General features: G+C 40.3%; 2 protein-coding genes across 2 annotated transcripts in view; one reads left to right on the top strand and one right to left on the bottom strand.

Annotated features, from left to right (window-relative positions):
- The first annotated feature begins 1,430 nt into the window (after positions 1-1,430).
- scml2 (Scm polycomb group protein like 2) overlaps positions 1,431-22,532 on the top strand; it is a 43,796-nt gene continuing 22,694 nt past the window's right edge. Inside the window, exons 1-7 of the mRNA XM_080729604.1 lie at positions 1,431-1,542; positions 4,961-5,056; positions 5,563-5,631; positions 7,026-7,096; positions 7,250-7,484; positions 10,188-10,276; positions 11,234-11,477. Of these exons, the coding sequence (XP_080585730.1) occupies positions 5,035-5,056; positions 5,563-5,631; positions 7,026-7,096; positions 7,250-7,484; positions 10,188-10,276; positions 11,234-11,477 (730 nt within the window). The 5' untranslated portion in view covers positions 1,431-1,542; positions 4,961-5,034. The remainder of the gene's footprint in view (positions 1,543-4,960; positions 5,057-5,562; positions 5,632-7,025; positions 7,097-7,249; positions 7,485-10,187; positions 10,277-11,233; positions 11,478-22,532) is intronic.
- Positions 13,375-13,734, bottom strand: LOC308288233 (small ribosomal subunit protein uS10-like; the record flags this gene model as incomplete). The annotated part of the gene is made up of 1 exon (XM_080729606.1): positions 13,375-13,734. The coding sequence occupies one exon, from the start codon at positions 13,732-13,734 to the stop codon at positions 13,375-13,377; it is 360 nt and encodes a 119-aa protein (XP_080585732.1).

Genomic DNA, 22,532 nt, shown 5'->3' with positions numbered 1-22,532 from the left:
TAGAAAAAGACCATTATGCATCAAAAAGTTATCAACAAACTATAAAACCTGTTAATAATATAATAAAGAGGCAAACATTGTGAAAATAGCCGATCTACAAGCTCACAATGCCTCGCAACTCTGAGCTGGTAGATCTGCTGTTTTCATAATATTTATCCGTGGAACTGAGTATGATTATTTTGATTATTTTGGGCAGTCGTGGCCTGAAAACGTTGAGAAACATGCACTGTTCTACAGGGACATTTACAGAATACTCATGGGGCCAATGATAATGTCAATGTGTAAGCCTCATGCTTATACAGTAAAATCCTCAGAGGTAATTCAGCTCAGAGAGTATACCAAATGTTTGCCCATTGACTCACTCAGAACTATGTATAGCTTAAAGGAGTAGTTCACCCCCAAAATGACTTTTTCCCCCTATTGATTACTCACCCAAATGCATTTGGGTCCCCATCCGGATTTACTATAATCAAATTTATTGAATAAATATTATTGAACTCAAGTCTCCATGGCATGAATAATCAATCAATAGAAAGAAAGTCATTTTGGGGGTGATGCATCCTTTAATGCATCGTCTGCAAAATAACAAAATATATAATTTAATGAGAACAAAAATGCAATTCAAATTAAGTAGGATATGATGTTGATAATAATTGTGATTTAGACGATTTATATGTAAGATAATGGGTCTTTAACTTATAACAAGGGTAATAATAATAACGATAATAATAATAATGAAGTTATTCTAAGGTAGCCTAATCTATTGTTAGCAGATTCACTTGAGTGTTTCACTCACATTTCTTGCCTATAGAATATGGTTTAAGTGTTTCTTAATTATTAGAGGAATTCTCTAAGAAAATCATTCATTTCTTCAAGCTGCCTGTTGGTAAAATGTGTATCTAGCTAGCCTATTATCAGAATAAAAGTTCTTCAATCAGTCAGTCCCAATCAATCGTTTGTTTATTTATGCATTTCTTTATTATTATTATTAGTCTATTATTATTAGTTTTTTAACTAATAAGGGCAAAACAGGAAAAGTTAACCGCCTAGGCAGCCCATTGCATCTTCATCATTCGTCAACTCTATCTCTCTCTCTCTCTGTCTTTCTTTCTCTCTACCCCCCCTTTCTGTTTCTATCAGTCTCTGATATTGCACACACGAGGGAATAAAACAGGCATTAGCCATTGCCACGTATTACTCCACTGTTATATTGTAGTTCTTCCAGTTCACAATAGATTAAGTGATTTTTAATTTCCCTTTCCTTTGACTAAATTCAAACACCCCGACTCTCGCGTTTTCGTTTACATATGCCACGTAGTTTATTATGGAGGACCGATATAAAACATTTAAAACCTGCTAATGCTACCAATTAATAATTCTTACTCCTTTTTTTTTCTTTCTTTTTTTTTTTACCTCCAGTCGAAAAATATGAATAACAGCCCTAGCTGCGTGTTGGACATGCGCGGAGGAGGTGCACCGAATATGGCGACTTGCATCTGATGAAAAGTGAGGAACCTCTCATCAAAACACCTTGTCCAAACGGTGGGTAACGGCTCGTGATTCCTAATCAGTTCCTTACATCACTGAGTGATTGGTTTCTTTCGCGTTTGGTTGCCAAGATGCCAAAAGCGCTACGGATAGTTATCAATCTCGAAATGTATTGGGAAAGAAGAGCATGTGTAATTTCCTTGCAGACGTTGAGCTTGGTGCGTAGTAGGCTACTGTAGGAACGAACACTGGGGAACACATTTTTTGCGGAACTCTGCAGTCTGGCCCCAGTATGTGCTTAAATCGCTCGGCGTGTTGTTGTGAAATGTGAACGGATGATCCGCCGAAAAAAACATGTTTGACATAATGTGTGTCGGTGTTGCATTGCTGGAGAACAAACAACGTAAGCCCCGTGCAGTCCAAATGATGTCCCCGCCCACAATGTGTCGGCCAAAAATGAAAAAATGCGTCACACGATGGACTCACACACTTCCTCCCAATCCATTTGAAAGACGTGTAATGTCTTCTTCAAACATCATGCCAATCCCCCCGGGCACGTGTTATAATGTATTTGGTTGTCGGGAGACACACACACAACCCCCCCCGCCCCTCTTCCCCAGCAGTCAGACACGACAGAACTGCGGTGTAGCCTACTGTACTGTAGTAGTCTAGTCAGTGTGTATACTGTCATTATTAGACAGTCACGGTTATATACCTTCTTCAAACAATATTCTGCTGTATTGATATGAAGCGTTTTCTGGTAACGCCCACTCCCCACTGTCAAGCAGTGCAGCGGCCGTCTTGCCGTCACGCTGACACCACGCTCATCTTCCCAATGCCACTGGAAGTGTGGAAGTCTGTCTGATGGCTTTACACAGCAGGAATCTGATCTTTAGCACACACACACACACACACACACACACACACACACACACACACACACACACACACACACACACACACACACACACACACACACACACACAATCACACGCGCGCGCACAGACAGCTCTAGCCTACTGCTGTAAGTGGGTGTTGTCAGTGTAGCCCAGTTATATAATTGCAAAAATCACACATCTTGTCTTAAATGTGCAACAACTCTGTGTGTGTGTGTGTGTGTGTGTGTGTGTGTTTGTGTGTGTGTGTGTGTGTGTGTGTGTGTGTGTGTGTGTGTGTGTATATATATAGGCCTATATATATATATATATATATATATATATATGTGTGACTTCATTATGAATTATGCTTTAATCTGGATCATTCTTGCATGTCATTTTTGTTTTATTGCTCTATGAAACAGCTTAGGCCTATCGTAAATATTTTAATTGGGCAGTTAGATCATTAGAAAATATATGACTATTTTCGGTAAAAACAACTAAAAGATACATCAAATAACTTTCTGAAAACTGCTGTCATCACAACCCCCATTGATTCCGGATGGGGAATTGGGTCTCCATCCGGAATCAATGAGCGTCAATTTCTTTAGACAATTTTTGTCTTAGGAATGCGACAAAATTTGATTCGAGTAAATTTACCCCCATTGATTCCGGATGGGGACCTGTTTCGAAGCGGGTCCCCATCCGGAACGAATGGGGGTAAATTTAGTGTTATAACATTTTGTCTTGAACAAAATGCGACAAAAAACTCAAAATATTATTGAACTCTAGTCTCCATGGCGTGACTAATCAAAAGAAAAAAAGTCATTTTGGGGGTGAACTACTCCTTTAAGCCCTGCTGTTTGAAATTAGTTATAATTTCATACGTTTATTCAAGTATATTTTGGATTCCGGACTTTTACTTGTAACAGAGTATTTCTATATTGCAGTATTGTATATGTGAGTAGTTTTTCCACCACTGCTAATCAGAGATCAGTGCTCTGGGAGAAATGGAGGTAGTAAAAATGAAGTGCTTCCTGGTGTGTTTGGGGTGGGGGAGTTGTCTGACCCTCTTGAACGAAGCAGACAGCCCAGCTCAAAGTAAAGCCAGTCTGAAGATGGGTTGGTAGTGGAGTTGGAATCCTTTTCATGTCTAGCTAGCAGACTTCCCCGCGTGCACACCTCTTAATGGCTTTTTATGGCAGCTTGGAATCTTTATGGCCCCTAACTCAAAGGGATTCACAGCTAAAAGACTAAGGGGGGAAGGCAAAGACAGATAGAATACACTGTACTGGACGCTTAACTCGTTTAGACAACCAAAGTAGACCTCTTCTGTATTTGGAGGGATTGTAACTTCTCTATTTTGGTTTCGTTTGGAATTCATCATTCATCTTGGAATACTTTTACTGCTTTCTCAGCTTTTTGGATTTGATACCATGAAATGACCAGAGGAAGAGTATGCTATGCTCTTATTTTAAGCCTATACTGGATCATTGGACCAGATTTGCTCAACAGACTTTGGTAAAAACTGTATTGTCATTTCATTGGACTATTTTTGTTGTTTCTTCTGGCAATGAAACTGAAAACCTCCATAGTTCCATTCCATCTGCAAACCTGCTAAACAAGTTGATATTATAGGCTTGTTCCTAAAGTATGGGAGTAATAAACAATAGTTATATGTAAAAGGTCAAATATTTCCATCTGCAGAATACAATCCCCAGTGTAATTAGAAGTGAGACATTAAACGTTTTTGAACCTTTTGGATTACGCAGAAGTAATGTTTTAAGCAGAAGTAATGTTTTAAAAGGACAGAAATCCAAAAGGTACCTTTTGTTTTTATATTATGGATACACATGTTCACACCTTTTGATCCAAGGTTTTACAATGAAAGTCTGAAAAGTGAAAACATAACTGGCTCTCTTGTCTGTATAGATTTAAAACTTCTTGTTCACATAAGGTATTACTCTCATCATTGTTTAAGTAATGTTGCACAATATATAGTCAAATATGTCTAAAATGTCTCCATTTTACACTTTCATAGAACATTAATAACTTTCAACCTGGCATCCCTATTTTGAGCATGTCATTATAGGCAATAAAATTGAATTTTTCAAGATTTCAAAAATAGTGGAAATAGCAGACATGTTTCCACTAATATTTTCAATAGGGTTTAAGCTGGTTAACAATTTGGACATTCCTGTGTAATGTGAGTCCTATATCTCTATCTACTGTACAGTTTATCTTTAGCCTTGCATCAAATAGTTGTTAAGCCATTTTCTAGTGTGAACTTCATTCAGCAGTAAAGTGATTCTGATTCTATTTCTGATCTGACACAAAAAACAGGGTTCTCAAAAAAGCAAAGATACAACGTAAAAAAACATGAAGTGGGAGACCACTGTCTAATGAAAATAACTGTTTAATACCTTCAAATATAGCACCATTTACATTGCTTTTCTATGCCCACGAACACACAAAAAAGCTTTAAACAGGCAGACTACTTGTATTTTATATTTCTGGCCTCCCAGGAATATTTCGCCACAGTTTACCAATGTTAAGCTTATGAGGATGAACTGTGCCTTCCTCTACTCTGTCTCCAGTGTACGCTTAAGGAATCAACAAGGTCCTGTCCGATTTCGACCCAACTGGAGCAGTGCGGTTCCCCATAGTCATCATGGGTAGAACACTACACAGAGGTAGGCACAATCTGCCTCAATAATACTAACATAACTGCTTTTTTATTTAATGTTTTAGTATGAATGACTATCATATATATATATATATATATATATATATATATATATATATATATATATAATTTGTTTATTTGTTCACATTATTTCAATTACTCCATCTGGTTTATAACAACAACAGTAGTCACTAGCAAGAGATACACACCATTTCAAAGCGGGCGATTATTAGTCTTGCGTATGTATGACGGAAATATTTGAAAATTGTAGGAGGCAACAGTCTGGCTTGCGAGATGAGGTGACTATTAAAACAACCTTCCCATTTGAGAATCCTCAACACAGAATGCAAATCTGTGAGGATTAGCAGCAGGTTTATTGTTTGTATTTTTAAGTAATTATGCCCCCTACAGTCATTTCACACTTTATAACCGTAATCCCATGGTACATAGTGAAATGATAATCTATGCATTTTAATGGAGGCTGATGACTGGTTGAATCCTCTCTCATTTCAGACCAAAAAGAAGAGCGGAAGGAGAGAAGAAGCAATGTGACAGTAGGATCTGCTCTGGATAAATCCAATGGTTGGTAATGGTGTTTTCTTTCTGTTTCCTCTGTTTCTGTTCTATATTAGAATATATTAAGTTCAATCCTACACGTATGTTTTTACCCTCTTTAATGTCCGTACACACTGACTTTAATATATTTGGGGGTAAATATATATACGCAGATATTATACTCATGCTGAACAATGTGGGTTTTCCATCATGAATAAAGGCTTCAACCAGTATGGACGAGGCATCAACTATTATGAATAGTTTTATGCGAAGTGTTCCCCAACATTTTCTTATTGTTTATTTGTCACACCCGTCATGTGTTAAGACCTTTAGGGTTAAACCAGTAAGACTCCCTAATCGGGAGATAAGCGACCGTCAGGTCGCATACACAAACTTTAGAAGGCAATCATAGCCAATCAGGAGGGAATATGGGAAATTGGACAGATCCATGTTGATGACATGACTTTAGAGATACTGTGTACCGCTTTGCGTGATTTTAGGGCAAAATCGTTTGCCAGCCAAGGAGTTATGTGCAAAGTTTGGCATGGATAGGGGCAACGGTTGCGGAGATAAGAGTAGGGCCAAAAGTGTGACGTGACAGACAGACATCCGGTGGAGCTTTTCATGGCAAATTAACTGTGTATTTTGAACCGTTTGAGAAGTAAGTCTCATGCTGCATTCACACTAGCAGCGACAAAAAGCTGCAAAACGAACATGCGCGTTCAACTACACTGTCACAGTGTTGTGCAAATGGCTTGTAGCCTGTCGCGTCCAGTGTGAACACAGCATGAGTTTGAGACTAGTACATACCAGCAGCATTGCAATCATCTGTTCCATCATGTTATTTATAAGCTACATGTCAGTTATCTACAATCTATTCCACTGACACCTATGGCAAGCTAGCCTGGGATCAATATCATTTTTGGTTTTCTGATCTGTTCGTGAGCGCAAATAACTTTACATGTCATGTCATGTAGTTTGTTGTAGTGATCAGGTGCTGTGCACCTCCAAAATGATTCCCCTAGTTTAAAAATGGTTTAAATTGGTATAATCATTTCCTTTCTTTTGGTATAATAATCGTTTGGTATGTTCATCTTTTATTCTAAATCGTAGGGACTAGCAACAATAAACTAATTGTTCGCATTATGTGGGGAACCAAAACAACCACTGGAACCACTCTTTTCTTTTCTTATTCTTTCTAAACCGGATCACATGGCTAGTTTTAGAACGAATACCAGGCTTTCCTCTGCGATGCAAAGTCTGGTGATGCAAGGTTAATTGCAAGCCACATAATGGTTACATAGTGGGTAGATAGAGTATTTCAGGGGGTAGATCATTTCTCTTGTTCTGTATCAAGGTTTTTAGATGGTTGTAACTAAAAGCTTTCTGTAAACAAAGGTCCATCTTTCCCTGTTTGATAGAACCATTCAGTTGGGAAGAATACTTAAAGGAGACCTCCTCCCTCGCTGCCTCTCCTAACTGCTTCAGACAGGTAAGCTGTTCACATTCTATATTTATACTTATACTGTAAATGAGGGGATCCAAGCAAGGACCCTAAACAATTTGTACTCCTTTTGTAAAAGTGTTGTGAAAGTGGTTAAAATGTATGTGAGTGCATTTGTCTTCTCTGTTTGGTCCCCTGCAGTCCAGGACCCCCCCAGCAACTGACTTCAAGGCCGGTATGAAGCTGGAAGCACGTGATCCCCGCAACAACAACTCTGTGTGCATCGCCACGGTGATGGGCATGATGGGTACCCGGCTGCGCTTGCGTTTGGATGGTAGTGACAACACCAATGACTTCTGGCGATTAGTCGACTCGTCAGATATCCAACCAATTGGAACCTGTGAGAGGAACGGAGACATGCTACAGCCACCGTTGGGTTAGTGAGCATTTAGCCGAGCCCTTTGTTATGACTCACTGGGTCTAGGGTTGTAGGGACACAACAAAGGCGAAAACCTTTACAATACTGTAGGTGCAATACAATTTATAACCAGGCTATAAGTGAAAGTAGTGAAACAGGGCTGAGCAGGAACCAAATCAAAGAACGAAATCAAAAGGCACTTATTTAACCACTTGGGAAGCCCCAACTCTGGCTGCCTAACTAATACTCAAAAAGAATAAATATATACAGTATAATACCTACCTAATACTACCTGCCATGGATCAAACACAATGAGCACTTTAAGATAAGTAGCAAGCTTTACAAAATAGGATTATTTGAACAGTCAGGTTTAAGGCACACTAGAACACTGCTCCATTGAGTCACTACTCTACTCTAGAGTCAAACCAAAACTGACAGTGGCCGTGAATGACGGATCCAAGTAGGCTTTAAAAGGGACGGAGGGAGCGGTGATTGGAGGTGAGGTGAGGTGTGGTTGCTCGTGGTGTAGTGAGCTCCCCACCAATCCTGGAGACAGCCCTGTACACAGGATCTGCATACATACAAAAAAAAAAAAATGGCACGCGAGCACAATACACAGACAAAACAGATCCCGATCCCTACACTCACATCCGTAACACCCTTCACTATACGCCCAGGGGTCTTCAACAGGGGGTCCGCGACCCCTAGGGGGTCCGCGGAGGTACTGCAGGGGGTCCACGAATTTATTGCTTAAAAAAACAAACAAAAAAAAAACATTTTTTTTCTTAATTTTTCACATTTATGTTAAAAAATAAATCATGATTCTATCCATTTTGAATAGCTTGAATACATTATTACTATGCAATTGACAGATTGTTGATATTATTGACATTGGTTCTCAGTTAATAAGTAGTATGTTTAGAAATGGTAGTGGTACGGCCCACCCTGCTCGCTGTAACTTGTACATGTTTAAAATAAAAAAATATGTCGTAGCCTCGACCACCCCACCCTACGAGGTGGTAGGGGGTCCCTGCTCCATCTCCTCATCAGTTTGGGGGTCCCCGGCCTTAAAACGTTGAAGACCCTAGTATACGGCATACAGTAGTCTGTTGTATGCCGAAAATAAAGCTCACAACGTGTCACGATGCAAAGTTTTCTTGATATGTTATTCCATTTGACAAGTGAGATACTTTCAAGTACTGTAGGAAAATGGTGGACCACCACACCACACTTGTAAACACTAATACTATTTATGCAAATTCACGTATTGATGTTGGCCAAGCCTTTTTTTTTACCAAACATTGCTGAAAGTAACATGCCCGAGGGACGGAGGGAGTGCTGTGCCCGGTGTGAAGTCGGTTGTCCAGAACCGCCAATCCAACTGATATACCCATAAACAGTATAAGCATAGATCCGGTTGTCTGGAACCACTGATCTGACCTATATGCCCATACATGGGCATCTCCATACAGTATATGGGCATAAAAGGGACATGGACAAACACATACAGATATCTCAATACATGGGCATAAAAGGGACACCGGCAGAAAGTCAGGTGCAATGGGTATTCTGATAATAGGAACAACAGGTACAATAGGTATTGCCTAAGTGGAGCATATCATATGTTCATGACTTGCATAGTTCTAGAGTTAGTTAATACCTGGTTAGTACAAATAAATCTTATATTTCATCAATTGTTGCTAAAATGAGAAGCTATGTATTGCAAAAGGTTAACCGTTACTATATTAAGATGTAACATTTGTGCATTAAATTATTCCATATTTTAAAAGTGTGTAAGAATATACTGTATGGTATGTTTTGATAAAGGCTTGATCTAAGCCATGTCATCATTATATAAACGGTATCTTATACTTCACATGATGTCTGAAGCAGTGGTGTAAAATAACTGCCGGTAAGTACATTTACTTAAAGGGGAAGACCACCCATTTTCAATATTGAAATATGTCATTAATATACCTTAGAGGAGTTGTGTGGAAATAGAAAAAAAGTTCCCCCCCTTGGCCCCTTCTGTGTTGGTTAGAACTGGAGGATTGATTTTGGGGTTTGTATTGTAAAGTACAATGTGTGTTCCCACCTTTCTGTGTTGCCTAGAACTGGAGGATTGATTTTGGGGTTTGTATTGTAAAGTACAACTTGACGACATCACACATTGTACTTTACAATACAAACCCCAAAATCAATCCTCCAGTTCTAACCAACACAGAAGGGGGGGAACTTTTAACTCCTCTAAGGTATATTAATGACATATTTCAATATTGAAAATGGGTGGTCTTCCCCTTTAAGTACTGTACTTAAGTACAATTTTGAGGTATTTGTACTTGAGTAATACCAATTTCCAATACTTTTACTTTTACTCCACTATATGTCGGATCCAAATATTGTACTTTTACTCCACAATATTTATTTGAAAACTTTAATACTTAGTTACTTTGAAGATATAAATTATAATATTATTATAAAACATACATGAACCCCTTTAGCCCTATTTTATACCTTTATCACAATGCGTTGTGAGCTTGTAGATCTGCTTTTACTTTTGGTACTTTTTGAAGCCAATACTTTCATACTTTTTACTCAAGTACATTTTGAATTCCAGACTTGTACATCTACATTGCAGTATTGATACTTTTACTTAAGTACAAAATGTGAGAACTTTTTCCACCACTGGTCTGAAATGTGTTCTTTTGATCTTGTCATCAGGTTTCAGGATGAATGCGTCGTCTTGGCCCATGTTCCTCTTGAGGACGTTGAGTGGAGCAGAAATGGCTCCCGCCTCAGCCTTCAAGAAGGTATCGTTAACCTGCTGGATGTAGACTAGTGGTTTCACTATGCTTTCACTTTTACTATGTGGTTCATGGGCCACCGTTAAGCTTTAAGCTGTGTACTAACAAATAAACAGTAAGTGTTAATTTATCATACAAATGTAATCAAATGGACCCTTCCAGGTTAATTTGTTTACATTTCTACACTCTCAATGTTAAATTAACAATGAGAAATGCATCAGTTTACTCTTGTGCGTGTGTACGTACGTGTGTCCAGAGTGTAAAGTAACTAAGTTAATTTACTAAATTACTACTGTACTTAAGTACAATTCTTGATTATTATTACAAAACGCGCTAACCACTTCAGCTCTACAGTATTTATATTTTGGCCATTTGAAAGTAGACAATCTACAATTCACAATGTGTTGCGATGCAACGCATTGTGAGCTTATAGATCTATACAAATATTTGTATATATTTTGAACTTGAAATGAGGACATTCTGCACAATGCTTACTTACATTTACTTTTGCTACTTTAAGTACATTGTGAGGCACTGAGGCTCAAGTAAATTTCGAATTTGACTTTTACTTGTAACAGAGTATTTTCAATATTGCAGCGTTGCTACTTTTACTTGAGCAAAACATGCGAGTACTTCTTCCACCACTGCGTGTGTGCATTATCAGGCACGTGCACACATAGACATCAAAGGGGGCTTGAAGGCAGCATTCAAGAGAATTAATTGTCCAAACTCTCCTAAACTTGAATGCAGCATCTTATGTTGAAACAATTGTCCTCTCTGTTGATTATGCTTAGTTCAGTGTGGTGTATCACGCACCGAAAATAGCCGACCTCCAAGCTCACAATAATTAATGTGAGCTTGGAGGTCTGCTATTTTCGATATTTCCACCAAAAGGCCCTTTTAGAAATTTCAGTCCCTGCCTCTCTAACATTCTCTGCATGTCCCTGTCTGTGCATTATGCAGGAACCACCCAGTCCCGCTAAGAACCATTTCCAGCCTGGTATGAAGCTGGAGGCCGTAGACAGGAAGAACCCCTACCTGATCTGTCCCGCCACTGTGGGAGAGGTCAGAGGTCAGGAGATCTTTGTCATGTTTGACGGCTGGCGGGGAGCCTTTGACTACTGGTGCCCTTTCGATTCGAGAGACATCTTCCCTGTCGGCTGGTGTGCCCTGACAAAACACAGCTTACAGCCACCTGGTAACTTTTGTAAGTACTGCTTTTTTATTCATTCCATTTACAAAAGGTGTTATGTACAGGGCCCGGGGTTGCTAGACTTGTCCTTGTCCGTGGCAATTCTTTTATTTTGTTTTTACATAGTCTTTTACATGGTCTTGAACCCCAAATGCCAAATTACGTACCTCAGAACATCTTTATATTGCTTACCGTTTTAATAAAATTGGCTTTTGGGAGGGTCCTTTCTTTTTTCTTTTCCTATTTATTTATTTTATCATTAATGCAATGTCCAAACAACCCCATATTTTTATCACATTTTGAGGGATCTCTAGAGCGCACCTCCAAAAGCGCTTTCACTTCTGACAATAGGGGTACCACAAATGTGAAAAGCTTTGTATGTAATTTTAACTATTTATGACGTAGAAACGCTATTTTTCTCTCATTGGGAGTTAAGGCTACACATTTTGCACCCACTTTGTTTTGAGGGTCATGAAGCCGGAAAATGTATACAATATGAACTAGAAAACACAGTAAAGCCAAGACAGCGTAAATGTGTAATAAAATCATACAGAGACAAGCACATTGGTAAGGTAATATGGTATAACTAGAGGTTCAGGCCACTACGCGGCCCTCACACCTACGTTGAACCCCAATCCGACCAATATATCTTGGCCATAGTGTCGGGGGCTTTGTCAGGGTACCCATTGTACCCGTCTGTCTGTGTCCCTTTTATGCCAATATATGGAGATCCCTGATGTCATTAGTATATGCCCATAACCTGTATATTGGCATGCCCATATATGGGCATATTGGTTGGATTGGATTTTTTGGCCAACTGGATATCCATTATACCCATATATGGACATATCAGTTGGATGACACTGCCACTGTCCACTGTCCACACTGTAGACACTGCACTCCCTCGAGTGCCAATGTGTGTGCAGAGTTTGAAGTTGGTCGGTCCCATATATGCACATGACCATATGTGCATAGCGGGCTGCGCACCGGCTTATGCGGTTCCAGCATATCAGAGATGTAGCTGGGAGTCAGGCCTTGCAAGGCTTTAAAAGTCATCAGTAAAATCTTAAAATCAATTCTGAAACTCACCGGCAGCCAGTGAAGGTCAGTGTCTCTTAGACTTTGTTAGTAACCTAGCTGCAGAATTTTGCACTAGTTAAAGACGGATAAGACTGACTCCAGTGGGAGTCTTTTTCTTTCTGCTTTCATTAGAATATCGGGCTTGGCCCGGACAGCCGGCATGGCGGTCCGGGAACCTAGGCTGCTGATGCTCGTTTCGACCAGGCCTGTAGTTGTCAGGATTGCGCTGTTCTGGTACCAGAAGCAACATGTTCTCCATAGGATTCCATTCTATTCCCCCAAACTTTTACAAGTGATTTTCTTACCTTAATAAACATTGTCATAAGTACTTTATGGTCGCTAGTTTAAAGCCTTGTTTCAATCACCATGATATGCGTTTTGTGAAAATATTGTCCAATTTATGTTATAATTTATGTTAAAGCATGGTATGCTGTAGGAGGGGCTTGTGATCATAGGCTTGTGATGGTTCTTCTTCGTGTGCTTTATTTGGCAAGCTCAACACCACATTTTCTCAAGTATCCCTGTGGTTGCATGTGACCGTTGGCACCCAATAGCATTCGAGATTGTACCATTTCTACCAATGAACGTTGATTTCTACAATGATGGCGGCACCCGTACAAGGGACAAAAAAGTGTCATTTTCACAGCATAGAAACCAATGTTTGAAACAGTTTTCGACTCCCGATCCCGACAACCTTTTCTACGTGTCACTCCCCTTCTCTCTCTCTCTCTCGCCAATTTCTGTCGGACTACTCTATTATTATCTAATAAAGCAGGGAAAAGCCCCCAAAAATATCTTCAAAAAAAGAATATCAGGCCGGCTTGGTTTAGGCCTATGCATTGGCAATAGTGACGTCAACATCTACATCAGGCTCAAGGCTGACGGAGGCGAGGCTCTTCACAATGTCGGACGGGCTTTCCAGGTCTATCAGCCGCTTGTGGATCCTCATCTGGAAGCGGTCCCAGGTCTTTGAACCCTCACCGCAGGGGGTCTTCCTGGTGGTAATACGCAGAATCTTGGTTGGCATGGGGCGCGGTCCCATAACCTTGACATCTTTCTCCTTCGCTCGGCGGACCAGGTCTGCGCAGACCTTCTCCAGAGATTTAAGGTTGCGGCTGGTGAGAGTGAAACGGATGCGATGAACGGCCACGCCAGTCTCAACAGGTGGCTTACCAGAGTCCTTGGAAGCCATGGCTTTGATCCCAGACCAACGAACAAACAGTGGCGTGCGTGGTGAGCAGTGTGTGGAAGCTCTCGGCTGAAAAGCAACTCTGATGGGAGTTGGAGTGGTCTTGATGATAATGTCTATGTCTGGTAGACTTGTGGGGCTTGTAGTTGAAATCTGCCTCTCTCTGAGAATGACACTCCTATGATGTCTTGACGGGGATATTCTCATCATCGAAATTATGTCATGATGATGTCAGCCAGTTGCATATATGGAGTTATACGTCAGCAATGCCCAAATATGGAGTGACTCACTTAAACATATTGAATAACCATAGCATCGAATATCAACAAACCTGGATGCCGTGAAAGCCTTTTTATCACACTAGAATTTAGTGACTAGATTTTCTGTCTGCACAGTGGCCTTCAAGACTAGTTTAAAGTGGTCTCCATAAGTCCATATACGGGCATGTTGCATTTGTGGGTGACGTATGTCCATCGTCCACCCGGCACCCACAAGGCCATTTTAATATAGATAGAAGCAGGGGTGAGCTGACGGTGGAGCAATGTGGAGCGCCGCTCAACTAGCTTTGAAGCTGCACGCACGCCTTCAGCAAACACACTAGTTGTCCCCAATTTATGTTTATTTATTCCGTCACATTTCTATATTCTTTGTGCTGGAAATGTGGTTAAAACGTCAACTTGTTCAGTACGTTTTAAACTTTTTGAGATTTTGGAAATAAACAGTTTCTCAGTGGATTCCTCTGGGAAATGAATTATGTCATACCATTTATATTACCGCTTGGGCTTGAGCTGAATTGAAAGTCTGTCTGAGGAGGGATGTGTACATTTTCTATATTGTAGCCTACATGATATACTGTGGGTTTTCAGAGAGCCCACACAGTTTTCTGTAGGAACTGCTTTTCTAGTTTCATTAAGCGTTCCGTAAAGCTTGGCCAATGTGACCCTGGCCGTACAAACAGACACCACAATTGACAAATGACAGTCCAGACAGACACGGGACAAATAGACAAAGCCAGATGTAGGAGCGGTTAGCACCGCTCAGAAATCACCACTACATCATGCGTTGAGCTTGGAGTGGTGGGAAAGCACCCACTTTGAGATGCCCTCTTCAACCTGTGTGGCCGGAGGGAGCGATGGAGAAAAACTGCTCACCAGCAATTGACAGTGACTGATAGGAGAGTTTGTCAGCAGAGATGACAGATCCCAAACCCACTTCAAAAACGAATTAAGACTAAACTGACATTTAAAATAATAATAAAAATGTCAAAATTAAATAAAAATAAAAACTATTGATGAATTCAAAACTCTAATAACCTTGGCTAGAACCAGCTTGTTCAAGAGTTTTGGAAAGAAAGGAACATTGTGATACCAGTTTGTAGTTGTGGACTGAATGGAAATTATAATTACAAAATAAATAGTGCTTCAGAACCAGGCAGTTCATGTCATGGGACTGGAATATAACTAGGTTTATCTAGAGCGGAAGGAGCCCTGGAATTAATGTGTCAATGACAGAGATGATATTATCTAATATATTAAAGACTCATTTAGTGCTGTCAAATGTATGACATTAGTGTGCTGGTGGAATCAAATTATAAGCAAATGATCAAGGATTCAGGATGCATTCAAGATAGGCATGGGATAAATAATTATGAATTAAGTAACTAAAGTAATATATATAACTTAAAAAAGGATGCTACATACTTTATACCACTAGAGGGCAGCAGATGCATAGATCTGATACACTAGCTCTTAGCCATTATGCTGTTGTAGCCCTGTTGTAGGCCGTTGCGTTTGACAGTGCTTTGCATCAAGTTTTGAATAATGCAAAAATCATTCCATTGAGTCCACAATGGTTCTCTGAAGATGTACAGTAGCCAGCTTGGTTGATCAATGTGGGTTTGACTGTTAATGGTCTTATATCTTCTTAGAGTTTACATTCATACAGAAAAGAATTGTAAAAAGAGGGAGTTGGGTGGGTAGACTCTCCTCTGATGTTGGGTTTGATCAGGCTTTGAAGGTATGAGGCCATATCTTTGGCTGCTTTGAAGGCCATCAGTGTTTTGTACTACACTGGGAGCCAGTGGAGGAGCAGAGAATAGTAAATATTGTTGTGGCGACTCCAGTGCTGTGTTCTACCTGGCACGCGGGTATACGCTGTATGCTGTGAACCCATTTTTTAGAAAAAGCGTATGCCCTCGTGAACCTTTCAAAGTAGCGTATCTGATAGGCATTATGGTAAATGGTAAATGGTGCATTATTAATAGCGCTTTTATCCAAGGCGCTTTACATAGATTGTGCATTGCATTCACCCATTCACGCACACATTCATACACCGGTGGCGGAGGAAACCATGCAAGGCACCAACCTACTCACCGGGAGCAATTAGGGGTTCAGAGTCTTGCTCAAGGACTCTTCTACATTAACTCAGGGGGAGCCCAGATTCGAACTGGGAACCCTTCGGGAACCCTTTGTGCTCTAATAACGGTTTCTCTACCCCTGAGCTATGCCGCCCCATTATGCACTGGTGTATGCGCTGGCCACAGGAATAGCCGCGGATCATAGATTATAGTATGCCCTAAAAAAAAGTCTAGAACACACCACTGGGCGACTCAAATGGACTAGCTGCACTAGAAAACTGGCGCTCCTGGTCTCAATCTCACTGGGTCTCAAAAACACTGTAACATATATATATATATATATATATATATATATATATCTAATCCAGCATTTTATTACCTTTGTAAACTGCTGTGTCTGTCTGTATCCACTGACCAGGAAGCACATGGCTCTAAACAAAACTAAACAAAGTATGGAAACAAGCTTGATTGATGGGGTACGTGCGTGTGCGTGTGTGTGCGTGCGTGCGTGTGTGCGCGTGTGCATGCGCATGTGCTCGCAAGTGCACAAAAAAAGCGCCAAATCCAGTATGTCTGCTTAGGGGCACCACATCATTATCACACATCTGTTTCTAGTCCTAGTTTGTGCCAGGCCCTTGCAAACTCAACACACATACCCTTTATGTGTGTGTGGTTGCACTACATGACAGATCCCCAACTTGTGGGCTAGGGCCCACTGCTTAGCCGTGAGGATATTCCTAGAGGGCCCCAAATAATTGGCAAAACATGTAATATACTGTGTGTGTATATATATATATATATATATATATATATTCATATTATATTGTTCATATTATATTGTATGTATTTTCTTGTGATATCGGTCTACGTTAGTTCCTTGATCCAAGCCGGAACACCATTGATTGATTGATGACCATTAAATTAAACATGCTCTGAAAAGGCCTACGGTCCACCCATCTGGTCAGATTGGTGGGCCGCACACGCTTTCAAGCAGTGGTGGAAAAAGTACTCAAATGTTACTGCAATATAGAAGTACTCTGTTACCAGTAAAAGTGTTCAAAATGTACAGTACTTTAAGTACAAAAGTATTGCCATCAAAATATACTTAAAGTACCAAAAGTCAAAGTACTCATTATGCACAATGTCTTATTTCAAGGTTTCAAATGTATACAAATCTTTTGAAAATAGTACAATATTTGTCTCTGAAATGTAGTGGAGTAGAAGTAAAAGTATTGGAAATTGGAAATACTCGAGTAAACTACAAATACCTCAAAATTGAATGTAGGCTATCTACGTTTCTAGAGTAAATTTACTTAGTTATTTTACACCACTGCTTTCAAGTGATTTTCAAGTGATCCCTGATCCTCAAAAGGTTGGGAAACAGTGTTGCCGTGACTGCCGAATCTGTAAAGTTGCTTGTAAATATTGCTAGTTGTGTGTTTTTTTGGGACTTGTTTCTAAAGTGTAGTTGCTTATCCGGCTTGTTTGCTAATATTGTTTAACACAAATCTGATACCTTGGCATGAACAAGTTTGAGAAACACTGGTTTAAAGACCTGGAACCCGCCTGCGTCGCGTTAGATTTTAACCACTTTAACCATTATTTTATGCTTTAAATATTGAAAAATTGCAGATATACAAGCTCACAGCGCGGCACCGAGTGCCGCGGTGTGAGCTTGTAGATCTGCCATTTTTGAAAAATCTTGAAAATGTGTGCAAGTCTTTGAATATCTTTGACCCGACCTCTAAATCCTTCCTCTAAATCAGTGATTCTCAAACCTTTTCATGTCAAGGACCCCCAGAATTACATTTATTTGGCCGCAGACCCCCATCTCAAAATATGTTGTCCAGGGACCCCCCAGAAGCAGAGATTTGAGTTACAAAAGTTTGCTTTGAAAAATATATATTGAAAAATGTGCACACATTTGCCGCGCTGTGAGCTTGTATATCTGCTATTTTTCAATTGTTAAAGCATTCAACAATTCTAGGCCCAAATGGGTTAACCCATTTAGACCGGGAATCCCTTTTCGTTGTTCAAACCTTTCAATCGTTTTTCTTTTTTCTTTCCAAGATTCTTTTGAAAACTGCAGATCTACAAGCTCACAACACGTCGTACCACAAGACGCAGTGTGCTTTCAGATATATATTGCAGGTTTAAAGCAGTGCTGCCTGTAGTCTAGGTTTTTTCAGAAGGTATACCATAATTCACCCTTTGTCAGCCTTCTGATTGGTCTCTGACTGACCAACCAGCAGGCTCTTTCTGCTTTGTCCCGCCCTGGTTCTGCCTTTTTTATGTTGAATTTGCTAAAACATCATCTTTGAAGAAATAAAAACATTTAAAAACATGCCCAGTCACTATACTGCACCTGAGAGGCTCCTTTTTTTTTTTACTGAAACCAAGTTTGAAATGAGAATTGAATACACAGAATAACAATAAGAAGCAACTGAATTTCAATGGTAGTGGATGAAAAGAAAGGACTTTTGTCCCACCAAGACACAGCAACCAATGGGTGGGAAGAGGGGCGGGACAACGGGCGGGATTTGACAAAGGGTGAATTATTCCCTTGCGCACGGCATGTGTACACACATATATGTGCGTGCATGGTCACCATAAATTGTGTGCCATTATATCTATTGATAAGTTGACGTGTGAAGTACTTCGACACTCTCATGGCCAGCGGTCTTTGTCACCTCAGTAGCCACACCCAAGCCTTCACTTCCAAGTGCTCGGACACTACATTATCATCTGAAAAAGGCCATTGAAGTGCACATTCTTCCCCCAGGCGCACCTGCACTGTAGCAGGTACACTGTTTACACACAGTGTACAGTGTTCAAATGTTGGTTTGAGTATACTACATATACAGCGTCTACAGGTAGAACACACCACTGGTTTAAAAGGGATCGATAGATAGATACCTTTATTATCCCAAGGGGGAAATTCAGTCACAAAGGAGAATCAACAGTACAGGAGAATCAACCATACAGAGCAACTAAGTTAAAAAATATATATATATATATAAAGTGCCGAGAACCGTTGAAAAAGACACAACACAACAAACAATAATAGTACTTAAAGTTTCTATAATGGATTTAAAGCACTTCTCTAAGCATTACAAATAGGGATGGGTGCCACAAAAAAAAGAAATCATGTAGCCTAGTCCAGTGGTTCTCAAACTTTTTATCTCAAGACCTAAAAGAGAAATTAAACGTTTGCCCGTGACCCAAACTAGTAAAAATAGCAGATCTACAAGCTTGTTGTGAGCTTGTAGATCGGCATTTTTCACTACTTCTAATACGTGGAATTTCTGAGATTTTTCTGCTTTTTTGGGAATGTTTTTTGAAATAATAATTCAACACAAGATGTAGTAAACCAAAAATTAAGGGACCTATAAAAATGTGTCTGTGACCCACAAATGGGTCCCCAACCAGTGTTTGGGAACCAGTGGCCTATAGTCACATCTTTTGTGCTTGTTTTCATAAACCTGGCAACACTGTTGGGAAGCAGTGTTTAGAGTAGTTGAGTAGTAGAGGTATGTGAGTAGACGCACCACGTGGGCGATGGGGGTTTGGAGGATGCAGGGATAATGAGCTGATCATTAGCTGCACATCACAATAGAGACACCGTGACAGGGAAGAAGACTTCCTCTATTGTTGTTCTGAGATACTTCACATTTCTAATTGCTTTTCATGAAGATTTGACTCGACTAAGAATATTAGCGGCAGTCAAGAATTGTAATTGTAGTTATTTTACAATTTACAATTTAAGCTTTTAGCAGACGCTTTTAATCCAAAGGCGACTTACAATAAGCAGGTAATACATCAATATAATAAGCAAGATAATATGTCAGTACATCAACACAGCAATACGACAAATGCATAGGAATAGCAATCTAGAAAAACTAAAAACATAGGTAGATCACGCACCTAAGCAGTAAAAATACTTTTCTAAAACCTAAAAAATGCTTAAACTTCATAGAAATACTTTTCTAAAACCTAAAAAATGCTATCTAAATTCATGTGTGGTCATTTTCCCTGCACAGCTAAATGCAAACAGCTAATGCAATATTTACACTTCAACACGGACATCAGAACTTTGTTTTAACGATTCTTCAGTGTTCTTTTCAGTCAGCACTAACACAGCCGCTATTTACTTTTGACAGAACAAGACATGTATTATATATAAAATGTAAAATGTTTAACATGCTAATTTAAGGACATATTAATACGTTGTTGTGATAATTGAATAATAGTTATGATAAATACATTTTATAGATATCTTAAAGGAGTAGTTCACCCCCAAAATGACTTTTTTTCTATTGATTAGCTAGTAAATTAGTAAATAGTAAATTTACCCCCATTGATTCCGGATGGTGACCCGTTTCGAAACGGGTCACCATCCGGAACGAATGGGGGTAAATTTATAGTTATCACATTTTTGTCTTAGGAATGTGACAAAAACCCAAAAATATTATTGAACTCTACTCTCAATGGCATGAGTAATCAATAGAAAAAAAGTCATTTTGGGGGTGAACTACTCCTTTAATGAATTATATTTATTTCTTCTTATCCATCTGTCCCCCTTTTCTTCATTACCTAACTAGCACACATTTTTGTGTAGATATAGAAAATTACATGGCAACTTTATCAATTTCCTATATAAGCTAAATTTAAATATACAAATGTTATGCATCTGCATTATAGACTAGATCATCATGACATTGACCAAAACAGAAAATGTATTTCCAGGTAGATTTTGCAGGCATTTTAGCAGTATTATTCATTAAATAACCTTATTTCTGGAGGAAGTGCCTTTTGTCATACTTCCTCTATGCCTGTCTGATGTCTCTGTTGCGTATTGTTTCTCAGGCAGAGGAAAGCTGCAGGCCTGCTATCGGACTGTGCCAGTGTTTCCTGACTCCTGGCCCTGCCATCTTTCACCTCCCCCTGTGGGAGTGTCTGAATCGGCTAGGGTTACACACAGCACGACCTCTTAGGGGCAGCGTGCGTGCGTGTGCGCGTGTTTGTGTGTGAGCAAACACACGCACGCAGTGTTGCCATCTCCGCTTAATATAAGCGTCTTTGGGCTTGTTTTTCTTTAAAGTTGCGGGTAAATATTGGTAGTTGAGGGTTGAGGTTTTTTGGGTCTTGTTTCTAAAATGTAGTTGCTTATTTAGACTTTAAAAAAAAAAAAAAGTTTCATCTGTATAAACCAGTGGTTCTCAAACATTTTCATGTGAAGGACCCCCAAAATAATATGTACTTGTCCACAGACCCCCATCTGGAAATATTTTGTGCAAGGGATGCCCATAAATTCAACATGTTTCACTCCCCCCCCCCCCCCCCCCCCCCAGATTCTTTTGAAAATAAGCTGCATATGCATATAGGATTAAAGTGATCATGTAGCCTAGTGGCTTCTTTTGGGTTTGTTTTCATAGATCTGGTTGCTTGTTTCTTTTGCAAAATCAGGCAACGCTGCACGTCCCCCCCCCCCCCCCCACACACACACACAGGCGCGTATGTTTATGTTTGTGTGTGCGCTCTGTGCGTGTGCCCTAAACTAGCTTGCATGCTAGCAGAAGTGTCTCCCCCCCTCACCCCATCTGAGGAGTGTCTCTGGTCCATTTTCACCATTTACCTCCCCAACCCCCTCAGCACCCCATAACCCCCCCCCCCCCCCCCCCCCCCTCCCCTCCATTCCCCAAGCCCTGCGGTTCACCCCAGCCCCCCCCCCCCCCCTTTCACCCCCGGCCCCCGGCGTCACTGAGAAGCAGGTGACTGATGTGGGCTGTCGATAGGGCCTACTGATAACATGAATAAAAGGCCCCAGTGCCCCCACCCCTTCTCTCTCTCTCTGTGTCTCTGATTTCAATTCTATTGGGGCTTTATTGGCATGGGAGACAAACGTTTACATTGCCAAAGCAAGTGTGAAATAAAAGAAAAACCTCTCTCTCTCTCTTTTTCTCTCACTCTCTCTCTGTCTCTCTCTCCTCCCTCTTCCCCCGTCCCCCCCTCCCCAGTCCTATGCTAATGTGGCTCATTCACACAGGGAGGGAGGGAAGCTCCCCCCCCCCCACACACACACACACACACACACACACACACACACACAGCGGCTGCCTTCAGCTAGCAGCAGCCAGCGTGGGCTTTGTTGTGGGAGTGGGAGGACTACTACTACTGCCGGCCGGGAGAGAGAGAGAGAAAAGCAGTGTAGAAAGCTAATAAAGGAGATAAACAGAAGATAGGCAATAAGTAGCAAATTGCGACTGAGTGTGCGGTAGAGGGAGTTGGAAAGAACACAAATTAGAAGAGGGGGAACAAACACGCTGGGACAAAAACAAGACCAGAGTTGCCTCAAAAGGAGAACCAGGAAACAACTGCAGTGAGTGACTGTTATTGTTTTGGATTACTACTACTATTACTATTACTACTTTACTATTACTACTAC

The sequence above is a fragment of the Nannobrachium achirus genome (genome assembly GCF_963921795.1).
Source record: "Nannobrachium achirus genome assembly, chromosome: 7".
Lineage (NCBI taxonomy): Eukaryota > Metazoa > Chordata > Actinopteri > Myctophiformes > Myctophidae > Nannobrachium > Nannobrachium achirus.
Note: the sequence above shows the minus strand (reverse complement) of the source record. Positions and strands in the feature narration are given on the sequence as shown.